Source organism: Dendrobates tinctorius, unplaced genomic scaffold, assembly GCF_039654945.1.
Source record: "Dendrobates tinctorius isolate UK_male_01 unplaced genomic scaffold, ASM3965494v1 ptg000143l, whole genome shotgun sequence".
Classification (NCBI taxonomy): Eukaryota; Metazoa; Chordata; class Amphibia; order Anura; family Dendrobatidae; genus Dendrobates; species Dendrobates tinctorius.
Window position 1 is genome coordinate 40,992,048 of NW_027361810.1, and position 23,594 is coordinate 41,015,641.

Consider the following 23,594-nt stretch of genomic DNA (forward strand, 5'->3'; position numbering starts at 1 on the left):
CTTCAGAGCCCCACTTTACTTTTTGAGATCAGTGGGAGACCCTACGGTCGGGAAGTTATCCCCATCCTATGGATGGGGCATAATTTCCAAACTTCAGATTACCTCTTTAGTGTTTTTTTTTTTAATTTTAGTGACATTTAGTGGTATTTAGTCATTATTTAGTGGTAGGTGTATGTTGCTATTATTGGTAATATTGGTATCTGTACAGAGTGTTTTTGTGTATAGGTATGGTAATATTATATATTTTCTATGTATTGGTAATGATAGCAGTCATATACTTTGAGGCTTGGGCCCCTAACCTTTTAAGACCCTAGTGACAACCCTATCATTCCTCTTCTGATTTCCCCAATTTTCAAATAATGTCTTAGCCCTCTCAACTTTTTGAGTTTTCAGTTCTCCAACAAATGGTGTTCCTAGGGATGAGATATTCTTAGATACCACGGCTCCATTGAAGAACTTCCCTTCCCTGCTATCAATCTCAACAAGCCACATGAAGGCATAATGTTGTCATGTTCCGCCACAAATTTCTCTATACATTTTAATTTTACCTGTCCCATCTACTTTTTGCTTGTAGATCATGTCTTTTACAGTATCAGAATAAAATATGCTGTTATCTTGAGCGTCAAAATCTATTCCAACAAAATAGGAGGGGACCCCAGTGATAGGAATGATGACGTCTTCCTGGGTGGAGAGATTGAAGGGAATTCCACGGACTGCAAGTTGTGAGGAGAAAAGTAGAAACTTCTGGACACCTGCAAATAAATGTCAGAATTTTCATTATACAATCAGGGGAGTTCTTATTATTGTAAAGTTCCAAGTATTTTAATATTAAAGTTATCATATCAACTCACAATAGACAATTTTATACTTTACATTTAGTGCTAGTAGTTTAGGAAGGTTCTCTTCCCAACCCCCAGTCTCACCCCGGAACTTCCCTAACCACCCAGACCAGCCTACGTTTGAGAAGTGTTTTCACAAACCCTGTCTATTTTTCTAGTCAGGGGTGGTGCCAAATTTGCCAGTATCGTAAAAGGCAGAAATGCAATTTTTAGTTGCTAAAAATATGATGGGAATCAGAAGACGAATTTGAAGCTTCGTGGGCCTCAATGTGAAATCTCTAAAAGGGCCACTCTAGTGGGTGCAGGGGTTGGAGTTGCACCTGGGCCCTGAAACCTTGGAGGAGCCCAAATAGTTCCCTTGGCCCATATGAAAAGATCAATACTATTAGAGCTAGCGTCATCCGAGTAATACGGTCCAAAAAGTTTGATCATAGTGTGATCTGATTTTCTCGGAAAGTCAGAAGAAAAACAAGATTTCTCCGTCTTCTCCATTCTGTTGGTCCGTGAAAATCGATCGATGTCATCCGAGTGAGGTCCAGTTTTCTCCAAAAACATGAATGGCCGACTACGATCTGATAATCAGAGACAACTCATGCACGCTATGAATTTTCCTCGGATCAACTTGGTCTAAGTAAAAAATGGTACCTGTGCATGACCCCACGGGGACAAATGCTATCCAGCAAAATGATGGACAGCACTCGTCCGATTTTTACGGTCGTGTGCACGAACCGTAAAGACCAGGGATAGTTGGGAACCAGGGTGGAGATTTTGCACTGAGGTCCTAGAGCATCAATTTACTCCACTTCCTGTAGTTACACCCCTGCTGGGGTCTCTTTTTTCAATTCTACAGATACAAAGAGAAAAGAAGTATTATTCTGTAAGTACGAGGTTTTCTGGAAAAGTCTCAGCCTTTATAAAAGACCAGAAAATCAGTATCTGCGCTTTGAAATGCACGTGCGTGTAAAATAAAGAAATCTGAACGGCGTCTTTCATTGTACAAGTGTCTGACCTTGTGAGAAAAACACCAGAGTGACAAAAAAATACAATGATACATTGAGCTGCAGTGTGGAGACGATAAAGTCTAGCATTCTGGGCAGCCCTCAACCATCTGCATAGTGTCTGGTCACATGTACAGTTATACAAATGCTAAGGCTATTTTCCCATGCAGCGTTTTTGCTTCTTTTTTTTTTTGCAGCCAAAACCTGGTCTCTTGGCAGTAAAAACACTGCGCTCAAAAAATGTCCATTTTGTGATGTTTTTGCATCCTTTTTATAGCATTTTTGCAGAGTTTTTGAGTGCCGATTACATGTTTGCTTTGTATGTTTCAAAAAACGACACCCAAAAAAGATTTTTCCACTTTCTCTTTTCTCTTTTCTCATTGCTTTCTATGGGTGCAAAAAAGTTGATATGATTGATACGTTGTAGATTTAAAAAAACACTGCAGTTCTGAAATTCAGTCAAGAAAAAAAAGTGAGTAGATGAGATTTCTGAAATCTCATAGCTTTTACCGGTACTGTAAAAAGCAGCTTTTAATTTTCATAAAAAAACTCTGCAAAAAAGCTGCATGTGAACATAGCCTAGCAGCCTAGAACCTATAAATCTCTTCGATTCACACTGATGAATCTGCTATAACAATATTTAGAGTGGTTTTGTTTAAATCCAATTTTACATTATTTCAGTGATAAATATCAGCGTTTTCACTTCAAAATTTTTTGAAAGGATACGTGCACCTTTGGGGCCTTTTTTTAAATTTTTTTATTTATTTAACTGCATTTATTTTATCAAATTTTTTTTTCTTGTGAACAATTTCGCACTGGATTTTTCTACTTTCCTATCTAATGTTGGCTGCAGAATGGATTAACTGAGAATTCATCAGTGAGCTCAGTCTCAACACAAGTCCGTGATTCTTGTATCTGTCTTTTTCTCAGCTGATTTCTGACCACAAAGTTCAGCGCCAATTTCACAAGGTTAGAAATCAAACAATTTTTTTTAAAAAAATCACATTTTTTAAAATATTTTCTGCAGGGTGTTATAAAGAGATTGTTTTCTTACCAACACAACGGCGTCCATCTTGATGTAAATCAAACCCAAGTCGACAGCGGCATCGATAACCGAGGCCATCGTTGTCCGTCCTGTGACTGAGGACACAAATCTGCTCGCAACCTCCATTATTGATTCCACAAGGGTTCCGCACTAGATAAACCACATTATTATGGATTGTACATGAATTTCATAAATTTACTCTTTGCTTTCTTATGATAACACATTGCACAAAATGGCTTGGGAAAAGTGAACTAAACTGATAAGATACAAACAAATGCACTTGATCTTAACATTCTATGCCTCTCCCTTCCACCCTAAATGGAACCCAAAACACCCCTTGATTTACTTCAAATATGACACTTTTTACAATCCAAGAGGATCAGACTAGAGATCAGAGAATCTTTTTAAACAAATTTGATTTGCAGTGAATCGGCAGTACTTCTAAAAACATGTGTGACACTATCCTTATTGCCTCACATATTAATCTTCTACACTGCTGTGCCGTCACATACTACCTGCACGGTTAATTCAGTGTTTCATGAACTTTTCTCCCTATTTCTATACATATAAGCTGGGAGCTATGATGTCCTCTTACTATCCAGATTCAGCACTAAACGGCTGCTGCATTCCCTGCTTCAGCTTTTATACAGGCAATGATAGTTCCTCCTGTTTGTACAACATGCGATGCGATTGCTGCAAAGAATTATAGGAAAGCCCGCCAGTGGTCATGTGATCCTTCTCTTGCCTAATGCTATTTGCTGCAATGTGTAAAATGGCAGCTGGCATTTCAGGCAAAAAAAAAAAAAATATTGCAGAATGTTCAAATTCTTCGGTTTCAGTGAATTTATAAAAATTCAACAAGAATTCAATTTGTAAAGCACATCTTTAGAACAGACAAAAATCTTTATGTCTAAAAATTATTCACTGATCCAATATTGCTAGATAACTAGGAAAGGCTGGTTTCACATTAGCGTTTTTTTAGTGCAGCGCATCGTGCTCGTCCATGCACATACGCCATGCGCCCCTATGTTTAACATGGGGGCGCATGGTCTAGCGTTTGCACGCGTTTGTATGCGTTTTCGTGCGCATGCGGTTTTTTTGTAGTGTGCGCCTAGGCGCGCCGGACGCAACCTGTTGCATTTTTGGTCCGTCGAACCTGTGTAAAAAAAACCGCATGTGCACGCTTGTGCAGGGAATGCGCCAAAAAAAATCACATTACAGTCTATGGGAACGCAGGCGTGCGCATGCCTGCGTTTAAAAGCACATGCGTTTTAAGAGTTAACATGGCTTAAAACGCATGTGCCCAAAAAAGCAAATGCATGCAAAACGCATGATGTGTTCTTTGCATGCGTTTCTATTGCGCACGAAGCGCAGTGCTAAAAAACGCTAATGTGAAAGTAGCCAAAGATGGGTGACATACCATGGATGACTTTCATATATAATACAATTTAGGTTGATCGTGATATGGGATAGATAGATAGATAGATAGATAGATAGATAGATAGATAATAGATAGATAGATAGATAGATAGATAGATAGATAATAGATAGATAGATAGATAGATAGATAGATAGATAGATAGATACGGTAATTACATAGATTTACAGATTGTTAATAGCTAGGTATTCAAGATCGAGACAGATTTTAGAGAAAAAGTGAAGGCAGCCTTACCGTACGGCTGGCGGGACGAGTGATAAATGGTGACTCCATAGGGTCTTAATGAAGAACTGAACACAGTTTGGGTTGTGGAGTCTGAAAATTTGTTCACCTTCAGCACAGCAAGTTTTGTCCAGTCGGTAAAATATACAAAATGTTCAAAGATACTAATTCCATACGGATGTGGAATAATATCTCCTCCGTGTATTATTGTTTTCCTGTAACAAATTGCAAAAAATTTGATAGTAATAAGGGCTTCTAGAATGGTAACCTAATCCAAGTGATATCATGGCTGTCCTAGTTGGTACCAAGAAGAAGTTTCTTGGGGCCCAGACCACTCTCGGCTCCACCACCAGTGACCAAGCCACGTCTCGCTGTAGCACTCGTTGCAGGACAGGCCCACAAAGAAATGGGACTAATATGAGATCTTAGTCATTATCAATTATTAATTATCAAAATGAAGTTTTGCCCTAAGTACCTTTGGAGACCATCATAGGTCACAGTTTCAATATAGTCGTAGCGGCTATCAACCCAGTACAACCTCTTGGCAACAATGTCCAGGGTGATCCCAGCCGGCCAGCCAAGTTTGGTTTTAATTAAATCATGACGATTTGTGCCATCCATAAATGCCCTTTCCAATTTAGGATCTCCGGACACATTATCCCAATCAGAAAAGAATAAGTACCTGCAGATAAAACAAAGTAAATGTTCTCTTTGTCATCAGGGCTGGTTTATTAATATAGCAGAATTTTATTCTCCAGAGCTGTACTTCCCACATTTTTAAGTGCATACTTATTACATATGATGGACCACTGGAAGGCAGGGAGAGGGGCTTGGCTCTCCTTATTTGTTTTCCCTGCCCCCTAAAGTCTTTCAAACATGATACTCACCCAACGGTTGGATCAACTGCTATTCCTCTCGGGTTTCCCAAATCTTCAGCTATCAATGTGATCCGATTCTGCCCATCAAGATCCACCATATCAATCCTGTTGATACTAGTTTCCACCACATAAAGTTTATTGCTGATCCAGTCGACCGCCAAGTTTTCAGGTGAGTCAACAGATACGTTAAGGACTTGCCGAACATTCGAGCCGTCAATATCCACAGAAAAAACCTGATTTAACAAATATTTGATAAATCAATAAAAAAAAACTGAGAAACAGTTAAAGAGAATCTGTCAGAAGGTTTTTGCTATGTAATCTGAGAGCAGCATGATGTAAAAACTGAGACCCTGATTCCAGAGATGTGTCACTTGCTCAGTTTTCATAAAATCACTGTTTTCTGTGCTGCAAATCTAGCAGTTCTCTGAATGCAGAGCTCCGTATAACCCCGCCCACACCACTGATTGGCGGCTTATGTGTACACTGTGCTTAGGCAAAAAGCTGCCAATCAGTGGTGGGGGCGGGGTTAAACAGAGCTGGAGAACTAAATGGCACGAGACACCTAGTCCTCTAGTGATAATCTCCTGCTTATAAAACCCTGATTTTATTGAAACTACAACAAGCAACTGAGTAAGTGATACATTGCTAGAATCAGGATCTCTTCCCCATATTATACTGCTCTCAGATTAAATAGCAAAAACCTGCTGACTGATTCCCTTCAATTAACAAGAAAATAAGCATTATGAAAAGACTTTGGGATGCGATCATGTGGTCAGCTCTTGGCCAATCAAGCCTCTGTATTATGTATTGCAAGTAAGTTTATGGTGGGTTTGTGCATCTTTATAGCACACAAGCTGAATAGGCAGAGCTTCAGTTTTGTCTATACTTCTTCCCTTATGGTTTTATTCTGTTTTATGAATGTATCTGAACAATATACAATACAATATGTATATATTTTTATCTGGTGTAAATGCCATTGTTCTCCTGAATCCTGTTGTTGTTTTTCTTTGTTTCAGCACTTCTCCATTCTGGAGATATGGCCCCCTGTTCCCTGTATATAAATCTACTATTTTTAGTCAATTGGGTGCAGTCCTCAAAAAAAGCGCCCATAAGAGGAGTTGAGGACCACACCCACTTAGCTAAAAACCTGAAGAAGGAGCCATATCTCAGGAATGAAGATGTGCAGAGACAAAAGAAAAACAACGCCGGATTCAGGAGAACAGCGGAATTTACACCAGGTAAAAAAATAACATATATATGGCAAGTAAGGGGTCTTCTTTAACTCCAGGTTTATAATTTGCACTATATGGCACTTTACAGGAGAATAATAACTTAGGGTTTCCAAGTTCGTTATACGGCATCTACTTCATGTCTTGTTGCGCCCAACCTTTAAGCTTAACGAGTCTGAAAACAATGACCTGCCTCACTGCCTTTTCTTATGAGGAGATCCATTACAGCACAAACACAAATATGCAGGAAAAATTTGATTTTTATCATTCAAGAAAAAAAAGGCACTTTTACATTTACCGCATCAGGTTTCCAAAAATGACTAATAAAAGATTGACTCATTTTGAAAGAATGTCCTCTATTTAGGCATTTTGACTCCATTAAAATAAATGGGAAATTGCACAAGAGGGCCATATAATAGAAAGCTTTGTTTCATCCATATCGTGTAATACAAGTATGAAGCCTTAATTAAAATATTTGTTAAGACTGTTATATTTCATTGTGTCCTTCTTTTAAACATATTATTCATATATATTAAAGAGGTTTTCCAGTTTTCTTTCAGCAAATATTAATTTCCTATATAGGAAAAAGCTGTAAATCTTTTTAATATATTTTGGGGGAAATTCAGTAAAAGGGGTTGCCCTTAATATATTTAATATATTTTGGGGGAAATTCAGTAAAAGGGGTTGCCCACTACTTGAACACCCTTTCTCAATTACAATATTACCCAATGTAAAATAAAAATAGCCTGTACTCAAATCCGTTGTCGACGTTGTTCCAGCAATGTCTACCAGGATGTCAGTTTCAGGCTAAAAGATTGGCTTCAGGGCTCACGTGACATAAAATGTCACATGAGCCCCGGGAGACCTGGTGTTGATGTCACTGGAATGGAGGTGAGTACGGGTTGTTTTTATTTTATATTGGGGAATATAGCAGTTGAGAAGGGGTGGTCCAACTAGTGGACAACCCCTTTAAGGTACAGTGGCATGTAAAAGTTTGAGCATCACTGTTCAAAAATTACTGTTCACTGTTCAAAATTACTGTTATTGTGAACAGGTAAACAAGTTAAATATGAAATGACTTCTAAAAGGGCTAAAGTTAAAGATGACAGATATCCTTTGTGTTTTAGGAAAAAATATATATGCTGTATATGTAAAAAATGAATATATACAGTATAATATATATAACTTTTTCCCATCTTGTACATTCTAAAAATTACTAAAAGGAAAATTCTTCCAGTTCTGTGAGATTCCTGGGCCGTCTGGCATCTTCTGCTATTGTGAGGTCTAGCCACAGATTGTCAATGATGCTCAGATCAGAAGACTGCGAGGGCCATTGTAAAACCTTCAGATTGCATCTTTTCACATAGTCTATTGTGGACTTTGAGGTGTTTTTAGGATCATTATCCATTTGTATGAGCCATCCAGATGGTGTTATCTGTGCATTAAAAATTTGTTGAAATTTAATTGAATCCATTCTTCCCTCTACCCGTGAAATGTTTCCCATGCCATTGGCTGCAATACAACCCCAAAGCATGATTGATCCACCCCCATGCTTAGTGGTAGGCGAGATGTTATTTTCTTGAAGTTATCATTTGCCTCTCTAGTAATAATAGGAGCAACTTTCACTAAAATTTTGCTTGGTCTTCCAGGCCTTATCTTGACCTCCACTGTTCCTGGTAACTGCTATTTCTTAAAAACATTTTGAACTGAGGAAAGGGCAACTTGAAAATGCTTTGCTATCTTCTTATAGCCTTCTCCTATTGTGTGGGTCTCCACCATTTTCATTTTCAGAGTGCTAGGCAGCTGATTAGAAGAACCCATGGCTGCTGGTTTTTGGCACAAGGTTAGTGGAGGCTGTGTTTTGATAAAGCTGAGGAATTTGCATTGCCTGGCCGATGATAGTGATGAACAATCCATAATCCTATCAGGCTAATTAAAGTCTGAAACCTTGGTCAAAGTTATCTAAATACACAAAACTCCAAGGATGCCCAAAATTTTGCATTGGCCCATTTTCTTTTTTGTAATTTTTAAAATGCAAAAAACGACTATATATATATATATATATATATATTTATATATTTTTTTTTGCCTAAAATACAAAGGAAATGTGTCATCTTTACCTTTAGGCCTTTTAGAGATCTTTTCATCATCAACTTGCTTAACTGTTCACAATAACAGTCATTTTCACTAGGAATGGCCAAACTTGTACATGCCACTATATGTATTCCTGAAAATTGGACTAAGATAGCAGCTAATGGTTTATCAAACAAAGAAAAAATGAGCATCTTCTGGCATTGCTGGGCTGGCCCTGCCATTTTCTTAAGAGTGATTGGGCTTACTGAGAGTGGCGACGCCAAGCACAACCTGCCAGATTCTTTATAATTTACACCAAAAAAGTAAGGTAAATTATATCAAAAGTCTGGTTCAAAGTTGGTGTAAATTTCTGATTCTGGTGCACTTTAAACAAGCAGATCTTTTGCTTTGCGACTGATAGCCATAAGTGTGCATACAGAGATGGTTGTCAGTCGCTGATTAGGACCGCCCACTGGACTCTCAAGTCCAGAATGAACTTTAATAAATACAATACAACTTATGCTGAATCTTTTCTTACAAAACTACAAAATCTGCTCAGCTTCTCCTACCTTATAACACACTGCCCACAGATTGCGACAGGTTCCAGTTTACAATATATTTCCATAAAATCAGAACATTCTTTTGCCATATATTTGTGGACCTTTTACGCAATGTAAAATACCTTGTTCTGGACAGTGTCTGTCCAAAAGACTCGTCGAAGAGGAAAATGGAAATCCACACCCACAGCGATTCCCCGATTCTGTGAACGCACTAATGTGCGATAGCTGTTTCCATGAATGTCACCAATAAGTAGGTCTCGTCCATTGGAAAAAATTAACCATGGGAGACCAGCTGGAGAAGGAGAAAAACAAGGGTAGGGTAGGGTTAAGTAGCTTAATTCAGTGGTAAAACTGTGAAATTCAAAGACACCTTGCTGAGCCCGCCCAATATTCAGTTGTTGTCAAAGGCGTCTAAAGCAGGAGTCAGCAAAATGGTGCAAATAGTGCAAAATGTTACCAGTGTGCTGTCCGTATTTTACTACTCAATGGGTAGGAGAAGAGAAGACTTTTTTTCTTGTACATACAAGAAGACCCAGGGTCGGTCTGGCCTGGCGGGGTAGCGGGGAAATGCACAGTGGGCCCCGATGAGAGAAAAAATAGGTCGCGATCACTTAACACATAGACCAGCACACTATAAAAAAATGGACCATTTTTCATGTATGAAAAAAAAACTGACTCGTGAAACAAGCCTATGACACAAAAAATTGGTGTCACATACTCCATTGGTGGGGGCGATTTGTCAAAAAATTCTGGTACTCTGTGTTTAGTAAATCTCCCCATAAGTGTTGACCGTTGTTGCTGTCTACATACTGGTGGTGTTGGCTCTACAGTGCTTGTTGTGTTCCAAGACGTATCCATCGACACAACTGCAGCGATGACTGCCCATACGGTCTTCACACAGCTGGTCACATATGCCCCATATCTGGCAATCGTTAAAATCTAAAGTAGGTGGAATAAACAAAAAAAAGTATAACAATATTACAGAAAATAATAAAGATTACTGGTTTTATCAGTTTGTATGAATAGAAATTGCATCTGTACGTATGTCTCTTAAGCTGTCAGCAGGTGTTCGCTATTTATTCTGAGAGCAAGAGATAATATAGAGCAAGAGAGCCTGATTACAGTGATGTGTCACTTATTACACGGTGTGTTGTAGTTTCAATACAGTCAGTGCTTTATCAGCTGGAGAATATCTCTGCCTCAGATGCACAGCAGTCTAGCTAATCTGTGTAACCCCGCCCCTACCACTGATTGGCAGCTTTCTGCCTATGCAAAGTGTACACACACAGCTGCCAATCAGGAGTGTGGGCGGGGTTATACAAGGATCAGCATTATGACCACTGCTACTTCTATAGTAGAGAAAACAGTAATTCTATAAGGGTCTGGGCACACGCTGCGGATTCTGCTGCGGATCCACAGCGGTTTTGGTCCTGTGGATCCACAGCAGTTTCTGCTGCGGTGTACGATACTATAATATCCTATGGAAAAAAAAATCCGCAGTGCAGACGGTGAGGAATTTTTCACACGGATTTGCTGCGGTTTGCCATCTCTTCCATTATAGAGATGATAAACCGCAGGGCAAACCCACAGGCCAATCCGCTGATAAACCGCAGGTCTTCTGACCTGCGGATTTACCTGCGGATTTTACAAAATCCACGTGGACAAATCTGCAGCAGAATCCGCAGCGTGTGCACACACCCTAAAAGTTACACCAAGTAGCCCAGTAAGTGATACATGGCTGGAATCAGGCCCTTATGCCCTTTATAATGCTGCTCTCAGATTACATAGCATAAAAATGTCAATCTGTCATCCAATCTATCTATTATCTATCTATCTATCTATCTATTATCTATCTGTCTATCAATCTATCTTTCTATCTTTCTATCTATCATCTATCTATCTATCTAATATCTATCATCTATCTATCTACCTATCTATCTGTCCCTCATCTATCTATCTATCTATCTATCTATCTATATCTATCTATCATCTATCTATCTATCTAATATCTATCATCTATCTATTATCTATCATTTATATATTATCTATCTATCTATCTAATATCTATCATCTATCTATTTATCTATCATCTATCTATCTAATATCTATCATTTATCTATCTATCTAATATCTATCTATCTATCTATCATCTATCTATCTATCATTTATATATCATCTATCTATCTATCTAGCTATCTATCTAATATCATCTATCTAATATCTATCTATTTATCTAACATCTATCTATTATCTATCTATTTATCTATTATCTATTTAGCTATCTATCTATCTATCTATCTATCTATATCTATCTATCATCTATCTATCTAATATCTATCATCTATCTATTATCTATCATTTATATATTATCTGTCTATCTAATATCTATCATCTATCTATTTATCTATCATCTATCTATCTATCTAATATCTATCATTTATCTATCTATCTATCTAATATCTATCTATCTATCTATCATCTGTCTATCTATCTATCATTTATATATCATCTATCTATCTATCTAGCTATCTATCTAATATCTATCATCTATCTATTTATCTATCATCTATCTATCTATCTAATATCTATCATTTATCTATCTATCTAATATCTATCTATCTATCTATCTATCATCTATCTATCTATCTATCATTTATATATCATCTATCTATCTAGCTATCTATCTAATATCTATCTATTTATCTAACATCTATCTATTATCTGTCTATTTATCTATTATCTATTTAGCTATCTATCTATCTATCTATCTATCTACTTTATCTATCTATCTATCTATCTATCTACTTTATCTATCTATCTATCTATCTATCTATCTATCTATCTATCTATCTACGGTATCTATCCTTCCATCTTGATCTCAGTCAGCACAGTCAGGTTTTGCAGTTACCAGACGGCAGTAATAGCCCCCCTGACCCTGAGATACTTATCGCTCGTCGTTACTTTAAACTCCATCTCTATTTTTATACAATCAGATAATAGCGTCCTGTTATAGACGATATCCATACTTTTTCTTAGTGCTTTGAAGCAGGGACAGATGTCAATATCTTCTTACCATAGAAAGCTTCTGTGTGTAGCGGTCCAGCACGATAATGTGGAGGACACAGTGAGCAATGAACGCGGCATTTTGGCCTCTATTCTCTATCACTGATGATATCCTGTGTTTCTACACCTGCAGTCCTCACAACTAGTAGGAAATATATACTGAGACGATACTTTACGTTTTTTTTTCCCACTATATTTTTTAATTTCTTTAAAAAAAAAATCCAATAGAACCACTTTTAATTTGACGGCTTGATCTACTGTAGAGCATTACTAAACTAACAAACAAACAAGGATTTGACGGATATTATCATCGCTTAAGTGACCATACTTATGGAACTTCACAGTGTTCATATACTGTATGACCAAATGCAAACATCGGGGTGTTGCAGCTGAGATAAGGCCATTATTGACTGATCGGCTTTTACCCAGATCACACAGACGATCATTTGCTCAATTCTCCATTGTTAATTGCCGCATCCAAATATATTTACAAAACAAGCGCTGATCGACTCGCTTCATTGCTGATCTTTGCTTTTAACCAGATTTTCTGATTCTGTGAAAGGATTCTCAGCATTCTCCTTGGACTTACTAATATCTGATAGTCAAAGTACAGTAATGTCTTATGCACATGTTAGCATTTTGAGCAGCATTATGTCAGTATTTCTATGGCCGGTGTAACGCTTCCATCAGACACAGACCGTTCTCACATCGGAAGACTTGGCTTAATCGCTAATTGCTTCATAGGCATATATGAAGCAGTTCACCCAGGTCAGGAGAACCGGTGATCTGGCCAGTTCTTCTCATGTAAGAACAGTCTGTCTTTCATGGAGCGTGAAAATGGCCCAAGCCAAAACCAGAGACTGCTCCAATATATAGGGCAGGAGTGAATTTTTAAAGGGGATATCTGGGTACTTTGTAAAAAAAAATGTGCCTAAACACTACTTACCTGCCTGTCGTGCCTTTTTTTTTTTGCTGGCACGGAACGATCACAGACCGCTCCTGCAGGCGATTCAGCTGCCTCTGCTGACATTACATAGACTGAGTGGCGGCTTCTTTTCCACCCTGCCCCGTCGATGGGGCGTGACTACTGATGTCATGCTGATTGACAGACGGCTACACCACTTAGGCAGTGGGAAGCGAGCTGTCAATCAGCAAGACGTTGGCAGTCGCCAGAAGAGAGCAGAAAAGAAGCTGTCGCTCTGTCGACGTGATGTCAGCAGAGTCAGCTGAATTCCTGGCAGGAGCGGTCTGTAACTGTTTTGTGCTGGCAAAGAATGGCACCTGCCACAACAGGCCTGTTAGTGCTTTTTTTTTTACAAAGTCCTGGATATCCTTTTTAAAATCTAATGTTCCTCTCTTTTGGATTCATTCTTGATTTTGGCTTATAAATACTGAGCAAATACTGACATGTGATTAAGGAGGTGGAGGATGAGATCTGTGCTGAGGAGTAGACACAACATCAAGAAAATGCATTATTTTACATTGATATTTAAGATAAACTAGGGGCCTAATATGAAGGCTGATGATTGCCCGAATGATCGTTCCCAATTATTGACCAGAGTAAAGAACCTGAACAAAAAATGTATTATGTGAACTATAGCACCGAAATGTTTAATAAATGAGCACCAATCATCTGTATTGGCGCTCATTACAGTCAAATTGTCTGCTCGTGAATAAGGAAGGCCCGAAATAATACTCCTGGTCCTATCAGATGGTCAGTCTTTTCTGGGGAATGACTCCATGAAGAATATTCCATGCTACTAACATCTGGCATCATGTTGGTAGATTTGGCATTCATGCATTGGGGAATGATGTATACTTTTCTACTGACCGATGCAGGTCCGGCTGTCGTTAGCACTGATGATGTATCCTGCTGGACAAAAGCAGACCCCGCCAGATGGAGAAGAATGACACTGATATGAACAGCTCAGCGTGGCACAGTTACTGGTACCTGGGGTAAAATGGTGAGAATGCACATCACATTATGACTCATTTATAAAACTCATTTCTGCCGTCGTTCCCGTATAAGGTGGCATTTATATGGATATACCTAGGTGGGCCATTTACAAAGTTGGATTCAAAATGGCCGACTTCAAAATGGCCGCCATGGTCACCACCCATCTTGAAAAGTTTCCCCCCTCCCATATACTAATGTGCCACAAACGGGAAGTTTATATCACCAACCATTCCCATTTTATTTAGGTGCATACATATACATGGCCTACCCTGTATACATGCAGTAAGTGTATACATACAATGGCATTACCCAAATGATAGACCTTTGTGTAATTACTCACATCTCGTGCACTAAATATAATAAAATAAATGGCACCTTACAGTGCAGCCATCATCAAAAAATTACCTACTGGTTATATCAGGTTTTTGTGTTATATGTATTTTTTGAAAAAAATATTTAGCAATGGGGTTTTTTTTTCCATATCACAATCTGCATTAGATAAACAAAGTTGCTCTCTGTGCTAAAGCATGCAAATACGAAAGATATGAAATATGAATAGCATTACTGCTCTTGATAATGAGAAAAAATGGAGATACTCAGCGCATAATTTGGCCAATTCATGCATGCACAGCAGCCAACGACTGAAGGTTAGAGTGCTCTGTCAGAAAGAATGCATGAATTGGGTCACACCAGAGTGTTTTCACTCACCCAAGAGAATCAGGTCGATTAGACAAATCACACTCTGATTAGACTTTAATCAAAGTGTGATGATAGCGTGATCCAATTCTCTATTCAGTCAGTCCGCAGAAATCAGACTGCACTCAGATGTCATCCAAGTGCAGGCTGATCGTCTCCATGCACTCATTGACTTGCAAGGCCGAGTGTGATCCGATTATCGTATCAAGCCCGGCCATGCCACGCTTTTTTTCCCAGGACCGGGTCTGTCTTCCTGTTGTTTCAGGAAAAAAATATCCCAAACGTCTCACCCAAGTCATTCAGTTTAAGGACAATGGTACCAAATACTAATTAAATGTATGTCAACTTTTGACTTTGAAGTAAGTAATAAAAATGCCTTAAAACATTCTCTCTCTTGTTATTCTGGCATTTGGCAAATATTAATAATTATGGTAATTATTTTGCATGTTGCATTAGGCCTTATATGACTTACTGCAGTTCCTTCCGGCCGTTGTATTGGTTTCATCTTCTCCAAATCGACAGTGAGCTGTTCCATCACAGACTTTATCTATAGGAAGGCACTGACCAGTTGATGGACATGGCCATTCTCCAGGACCGCATTCTCTCAAACCACTTTCTATGAGACAACAAGAATATATTTTTCAGGTTTTCATTGGATGCGACTGTAATTTTGTAAATGGTCGATTCATTATTAAGACTTGTCATTGAAGTGCAACTGTTGCTTTCAAATAGGGAAGGATTACATTTTCCATATTGGATAAAAGCTCTCGATACAACTAATAATATTGTACTTTTATTGGTGGATTTTAATCTTTGAGATGATCAGACCCTTTGGTTACTAATAAGAATTCCTTAATACAATTTAAAGGGAAGTTATCATCAGAAAATGACCCGTTGCTTAAATCAGGTCATTATTATGTTACGTGTATTTTTAAAGAAAAAACAATGGCAATGATTTTGTTCATATCACAATCTTTATTTTAAAACGAGCATTAGCAATCTTGCAATTTTCAGTGGTCTATGGTGGCTTTTTAGACTCTAACTCCCTGTGCTCGTAGGAAGAGTTTTCAGCAGGCTTCTTATCATCAGAGGCAGGATTACAGTGACAGGTCACTCCTCTTATGCACTACTGAGAACACACGATCCACCAATCACAGCAGGTGATGTCACAGCTGCTCCCCCTCACTTCACAAGTGTCCTTTGCACACGCTTATTAGATGCTTCAATACAAAATATAGGGTCAGAGTCAGTCTGTTGCTGCTAATGTACATGTCAATTTCCTGAAATAACAGGAAGTTAGAGTCTAAAAAAGCCCCAGTGGTCAGTGTGAAACCTGCAAGATTTCTGTAATGCAGCTTGTAATACGGGGGAAAAAAACTATGTAAGAAATAGAAAAAAATGCATTTAACACGTTAATGAACACCAAAACGCATTAAAATGGTGGTTGTTAAGGGGCTGTATTCCCTCATCGCCGGTATGAGATGTTTCTCACTCGCACAGTGAGACACTGACCAGTAATCAAAATAAAAATTATACACGTCCCAGAGTGGGACTAAGTAAAAAAGTGGAAAAAGTAAAAGAAAATATATAAAAAAAAGTAAAGAAAACACAAAAAAGCACTCAAATCACAAAAAGCCATTGCAACACTCAAAACATTTGTGATAAAGCAAAATTAAGCAAAAAAAGTGCACATAATGGGCATCGCCTAGTCTGGAACGGCACGCTCTATAAAGCTGGCACATTATTTATTCCGGTTGGCGAACGACGTAAAAAAATAATTAAAAAAATGCCAAAAATGTCATTTTTTTCATCATATTGACTCACAAAAAAGTGAATAAAAAGCAATCAAAAATTCATATGCATCAAAAATGGTATAAATAACGCCAAACCGTCCTGCAAAAAACAAGCCCAAATATGTCTCATGTGGCAAAAAAATAAAAAAAAGTTACAGCTCTCAGAATATGATGGTGCAAAAACAAATTCATTTTTGTAAAATATTGTTTTTAGTGTGTAAAAATAGCAAAGCATAAAAAAAAAAAAAAAATTAAAAAAAATTAGGTATCACTGTAATCGTACCAACCGGACGAGCAAATCAGTCTTATCACTTTTACCGAACCATGAACGGCGCAAAAAAATAAAAACAATAACTGAATTGTTGCTTTTCGTTCATTCTGTGTCTAATAAACCTGAATAAAAAGTGATCAAAAAATATTATGCCCTCCAAAGTAGTAACAAAAAATCTGCATCTCGTCCCGCAAAAAATAAGTCCTCATACATCTCTGTTTGCCAAAAAATAAACAAGTTACAGTTCAGAATATGGTGACAAAAAAAAATACTTTTTTATAAAGCAGCAAAACCTAAAAAAAAACCAACATAAATCTGGCATCACTGTAATCGCACCGACCCGAAGAATAAATCCGCCTTATCACTTATACCGCACAGTGAACCACTGCTGTCTATTTGTTCATTCTACCTCCCAAAAATCGGGATAAGGCTCAGCCCCCGTTTATCGACCGCTTACGTTGGGGTTTCCAAGTCAATTCCCCAAAATCCCCGGACAAAACCATTCACTTAAGAGGCAGATGGAGTCAGTTTGGACTGGTCTCTGTTCTGGCGGTGTCCGATCATTTTAGGTGTCTTTTTAGTGCACAAGTGTGAGCGACCACAGATCTGTGAACGCCTATAAAGATAAATACCACTGGAGCAGGCGCCAAACGGACTTCAAAGTGTCTCCATCTGCCTCATTATGGTAGGTGGTCCAGTTGGGGGTTTCTTCTGAATTTCATTTTTCTGAGATTTACAGCGTAAGTGCTTAGCGTAGAACACAAGATTGTGATCCCCGCCGTATTATGGAAGCGATCGAATAATATTATGTACCCCAAAATGTTACCAATAAAAACCCTAATTTATCCAACACAAAACCAGCCCCCACTCAGGTCCGTCATCTGTCACTGCAGCTATAGGGGGTTCCCACATCACTGGTAGAACAAAGACTATGAAAAAGCGACATGGCTCCCACCTCCTCAAATAAAATCCAACGAATTCTGTGCTCCCAAATCCAAATGCCCCCCTCCTTCTGAGCCCCACTGTGTAAACCACAGTAAGCGGTGACATGTTTGGCATTATTGTAGTGGGGAGAGAGCATTTAACAATTTATGGAGTGCAGGTCGCCAGAAGCACAAGCTGGGCACAATGTATGGGGGCGCTACAATATATGGGGGCTCTGCACTTTATGAGGTTACAACATATGGGGGCTCTACGCAGTATGGGGACACAATGTATGGGCACTAAACTGGCATATTTGCAATTCTCCAGAAAAAAAAAGCCTGGCATGGCTGTTACAACATAGTCACTGCAGCCGTAGATGAATTCATTGAAAGGTGCAAGTGTGGCGCCCCCAGGAGTATGGTCGCCACAGTGGCATTACCTTCCTCCTAGGGAATAGTGATGTCACGCCTGGAGGCAATGAAGGGTCTCTCTAATAGTTAACCATAACATGCATAACATGCAACACAGTTCCCACTCCAGGCCAGCAGAGGGAGCTCTGAACCAGAATTGGGGGAGGAGTGCTCTCTGAGGGCTAGGAAGGGAAATAGGCAGTTAGTGTGAGGAAGGCCACATGTGTACACGTGTGGAGAGAAGCTGGAGGTTGAGCTGAGGAAAGAGAGCTCCCTCACAGTGAGAGCGCATGAACTGGAGCCTGGTCTCCACGGGTGTATGGATACTGACGGTCCTGCACCAGAAACCAGAGGAGTAGGAAGCTGTAAATGCTCTATTCCCAATTAAGACTCGGAGGCACAACAGCGACGGGTGAGCCAAGAGAGATAGAGGGCTACAGCTGTCTGCCATATGAGGCAGTTCTAAGAGAAGATAAGAAGGAGGAACTTCAGTGTAACACTGTACTGCATGTACCTCAAGCCAGCGCTAGGAAGGAGACTACACAACCCATCTGATAGAGAGATTCCTGAGTTGCTTGCATGCTAACCTGCTCCTGTGCCATCTGTAACCAGGACCCTGGACTGCATTTATCAAGTAAAGGTAAAGAAACTGCAACCCATTGTGTCCTTGCCTCCTTACTGCAACCTCCCCGGCACTGCTACATCTCTGTGCCTGACACTGCACCTTCCTTACCAACACCTATCTACACTGCCCTGAGACAACAACCCTGCCTGTGGAGGGCTACACCATCATTGCTGCACCACACCATCTGTCCCAGAGGAACTGTCTGCAGCGTCGGCTTAACATCTTCCTTGCCGAACACCACAAGTGGCGTCACGAATCATCTATAAACTTTATTCCACCACTCAATTCCCCTTTTACATGGGCGCCCAGGGCCACGGACCGGGTCACCGCTGCTGTGACTTTCCCCTCTGAGAGACCGGTCCGGTACCGAGTACCCCACAGCCCTGGGAGGGCGACCCACAATTTCTACAGTGGGGTCAATTTGAGGGTTTTCTCCTATTCTGGCATCTTCAGGACTCCGCAAATGTCACCCGCAAACTATTCAAGCCAAATCTGTGCTCCAAAATCCAAATAGCACGACTTCCTTCTCAGCCCTGACATAACAGTAATTTTTAATGACATATGGGGCAGCAGAAATTGCACAATAAATGAAAGGGTTACAGTTTCACATATTAACACTTGTGTACCTGACAAATTTGCAGGAAGTACAAAAATTCAATTTTTACCAACAAAATGACTTATTTCCACTTTTCAATGTTGTAAAATTCTGTGAGGCACCTATGGGTTCAAAACATTCAATACACCCCTAGATGAATTCCTTAGGTAGTGAAATTTTCAATATGAGGTCACTTGGGGGGATTGAAGTTCTGCTGTTGTGGCACCTTAGGGGCTCAGCTAATGGAGCCCACAATCTATTCTAACGAAATCTGTTATAAAAGCCAAGTAGCGCTCCTTCCCATCCTATGTGTGTGCTCAGACAATAGTGTACAACCACATATGGAAAACTTTCACATTTGGAAGAAATTGCATAACTAATTGTGTGGTCCAATTTCTCCCATTACCCCTAGCTATAGAAGGTTTTGACTACATGTAGGTTGTATTCAGGAAAAATTGCGTAACATAATATGGTGGTCCGTTTTCACCTATTATCCAGTGCAAAAATTACAAATTTGGGGCTAAAACAACCTTTTAGTGAAAAAAAAGGACATGTTCAATATGATGACCTAATGTTATCATATTCTGTGTAGTACCTTTGGGATCAAAATGGTCACTATATCCCTGGATAAAATTCTTGAGAGGTGTAGTTTCCAAAATGGAGTCACTTGGGGGTTTTCCACTTTTTAGGCACATTAGGGGCTCTCCAAACACGACATGACAACCACAGACCATTCCATCAAAGTCTGCTTTCCAAATTGTCACACCTTCCATTCCGAGCCCTGCCATGCACCCAAACAGTAGTTTTTCCCCACATATGGGGTACCTGCATACTCAGTAGAAATCACACAGCAAATTTTGCAATCCATTTTCTCCTGTTAGACTAGTGAAAATAAAAATTTTGAAGTCAAAAGTATATTTTTGCGGGAAATTTTTTTATTTTCTCGGCTCTACGTTCTAAATGTCTGTGAAGCACCAGGAGGTTCAAGGTGCTGCTCACCACAAATCTAGATACATTCCTTGATTGGTCTGGTTCCCAAAATCGGATCAGTTGTTGGGGGTTTCTACTGTTTAGGCACATCATCCGCACAGAGCATCCGCTCTCAATTTCAGCCATTTTTGCATTCAAAAATTCAAACGGTGCTCCTTCCCTTCTATGTCCTGCCGAGCGTCCAAGCAGCAGTTTCCCCCCCACATATGGGGTATCGACACACTCAGGAGAAATTGTACAGCAAATCTTGGGGGAAATTTTCTCCTAATCACTTTATGAAAATAAAAAAAATGGGGATAAATTTACATTTTTGTGGAAAAAGTAAAATGTCAATTTTTTCCTTCCACATTGCTTCAGTTCCTGTGAAGCACCTAAAGGGTTAATAAACTTCTTGAATGTGGTTTTGAGGGGTGCAGTTTTTAGAATGATGTCATTTTGGGGTATTTTCTGTTAAATTGGCCCCCAGTTGTCACTAAAAATGGTTTTGTAAATTTTGTTGGAAAAATGTGAAATTGCTGGTCAGCTTTTAACCATTCAAACTGCCTAACAGCAGCACTGAGATCTCCATCTGTGCATGCGCTACCCCAGGCAGCCATTTTCCCAGAGTCGACCACACAGTAAACTATGTAAGTGTGGGGGCTCTGTGCTTTCTCAGAATGTCGGCAGAGCCCCCGCACCACTAAATATCTGCATCGGCGCACACTGGAACACCCCCTCATCCTAGCCTACGGCCTGCAGCAACACTCTACTCTTGCCTTCTCCAACAGCGACCCTGGGACCCCACTTCACCACAGCCACCACCCCCGGTAAGCAATAAGATGCATGGATTATAAGAAGCACCACCATTTTATTAAAAAAAAGTTTTTTCCTATTTTTCTCCTCAAAATATAGGGTGCGTTTTATAATCCGGTGCATCTTATAATCCGCAAAATATGGCATTTCTTTTTCTGGAACAATTTCTTGAGTACCAACACTTTTGGCCATAACTGTACGTAGTGTATGTAGCCCATTCATTCTGTAAAAACATGTTTCATTTTATGATATCTCTTTTTGACTCTACATGTGGCATAACCTTACCACATCCAGTTTCATCAGCATTGTCATCACAGTCATCATCTCCATCACAAAGCCAACTCTGGTGTATACAGCGACCACTTGGGCAAGTGAAATAATCTCCTTTACAGGTTGGGTAGCCTACGTAAAAAATAAAAGCATATTGTTGTTATGAGGCAAAAATGTCAGTAGGGGTTCAACTGTTGGGACTGTAGGGTTGTACAGTGAAAACAAGTTATCACTAGTGTTGAGCATTCCGATACCGCAAGTATCGGGTATCGGCCGATACTTGCTGTATCGGAATTCCGATACCGACATCCGATATTTTTTCAATATCGGGCATCGGAATCGGAAGTTCAAAGTTGATTGACAGCCGAAATGACGTCATCATGATGCGCGGTGTGTGCGCATCATGATGCGCCGTCATTTCAGGCCTTCCGGGGGTCTCTGCCGGCCTGCCGGGGGGCTGTGCCGGCCTGCCGGGGGGCTGTGTGGACTGCCCGGGGTCTGTACCGGCCTGCCAGGGGGCTGTGCCGGCCTGCCGGTGGTCTGTGCACCCTGTGGGGGTCTGTACCGGCCTGCCGGGGGGCTGTGCTGGCCTGCCGGGGGGCTGTGCAGGCTCCGGTGGTCTGTGCAGGCTCCGGGGGGCTGTGCAGGCATCGTCCGATGGGACTACAAGTCCCATCGGGCGATGCCTGCTACCATGACAGTGATTGACACATTAGCCAATGATGGGACAGTAGTAGTCCCATCATCCGGCTAATGTGTTAAATGTAAAAAAAAAAAAAAAAATACTACATACATAAATACTACATGCATGCTACATACATACTACATGCTACATACATAGTACATATATACTACATGCATGCTACATACATACTACATGCTACATACATACTACATACATACTACATGCATGCTACATGCTACATATATACTACATACATACTACATATATACTACATGCATGCTACATACATACTACATGCTACATACATACTACATGCTACATACATACTACATGCATGCTACATACATACTACATGCTACATACATACTACATACATACTACATATATACTACATGCATGCTACATACATACTACATGCTACATACATACTACATGCTACATACATACTACATACATACTACATATATACTACATGCATGATACATACATACTACATACATACTACATATATACTACATGCATGCTACATACATACTACATGCTACATACATACTACATGCATGCTACATACATACTACATACATACTACATGCATGCTACATACATACTACATGCATGCTACATACATGCTACATGCTACATACATACTACATGCTACATACATACTACATACATACTACATATATACTACATGCATGCTACATACATACTACATGCTACATACATACTACATACATACTACATATATACTACATGCATGCTACATACATACTACATACATACTACATATATACTACATGCATGCTACATACATACTACATGCTACATACATACTACATGCTACATACATACTACATGCATGCTACATACATACTACATGCTACATACATACTACATACATACTACATATATACTACATGCATGCTACATACATACTACATGCTACATACATACTACATGCTACATACATACTACATACATACTACATATATACTACATGCATGATACATACATACTACATACATACTACATATATACTACATGCATGCTACATACATACTACATGCTACATACATACTACATGCATGCTACATACATACTACATACATACTACATGCATGCTACATACATACTACATGCATGCTACATACATACTACATGCTACATACATACTACATGCTACATACATACTACATACATACTACATATATACTACATGCATGCTACATACATACTACATG

General features: G+C 39.4%; 1 protein-coding gene across 1 annotated transcript in view; it reads right to left on the bottom strand.

Moving 5' to 3' along the window:
- LRP2 (LDL receptor related protein 2) overlaps nt 1-23,594 on the bottom strand; it is a 281,363-nt gene that overhangs the window by 124,489 nt on the left and 133,280 nt on the right. The window contains exons 7-16 of the mRNA XM_073545810.1: nt 21,684-21,800; nt 15,471-15,614; nt 14,177-14,296; nt 10,093-10,221; nt 9,405-9,574; nt 5,430-5,653; nt 5,018-5,224; nt 4,555-4,757; nt 2,892-3,032; nt 549-752 (exon numbers count right to left, since the gene is read on the bottom strand). Coding sequence (XP_073401911.1) covers nt 549-752; nt 2,892-3,032; nt 4,555-4,757; nt 5,018-5,224; nt 5,430-5,653; nt 9,405-9,574; nt 10,093-10,221; nt 14,177-14,296; nt 15,471-15,614; nt 21,684-21,800 — 1,659 coding nt within the window. The remainder of the gene's footprint in view (nt 1-548; nt 753-2,891; nt 3,033-4,554; nt 4,758-5,017; nt 5,225-5,429; nt 5,654-9,404; nt 9,575-10,092; nt 10,222-14,176; nt 14,297-15,470; nt 15,615-21,683; nt 21,801-23,594) is intronic.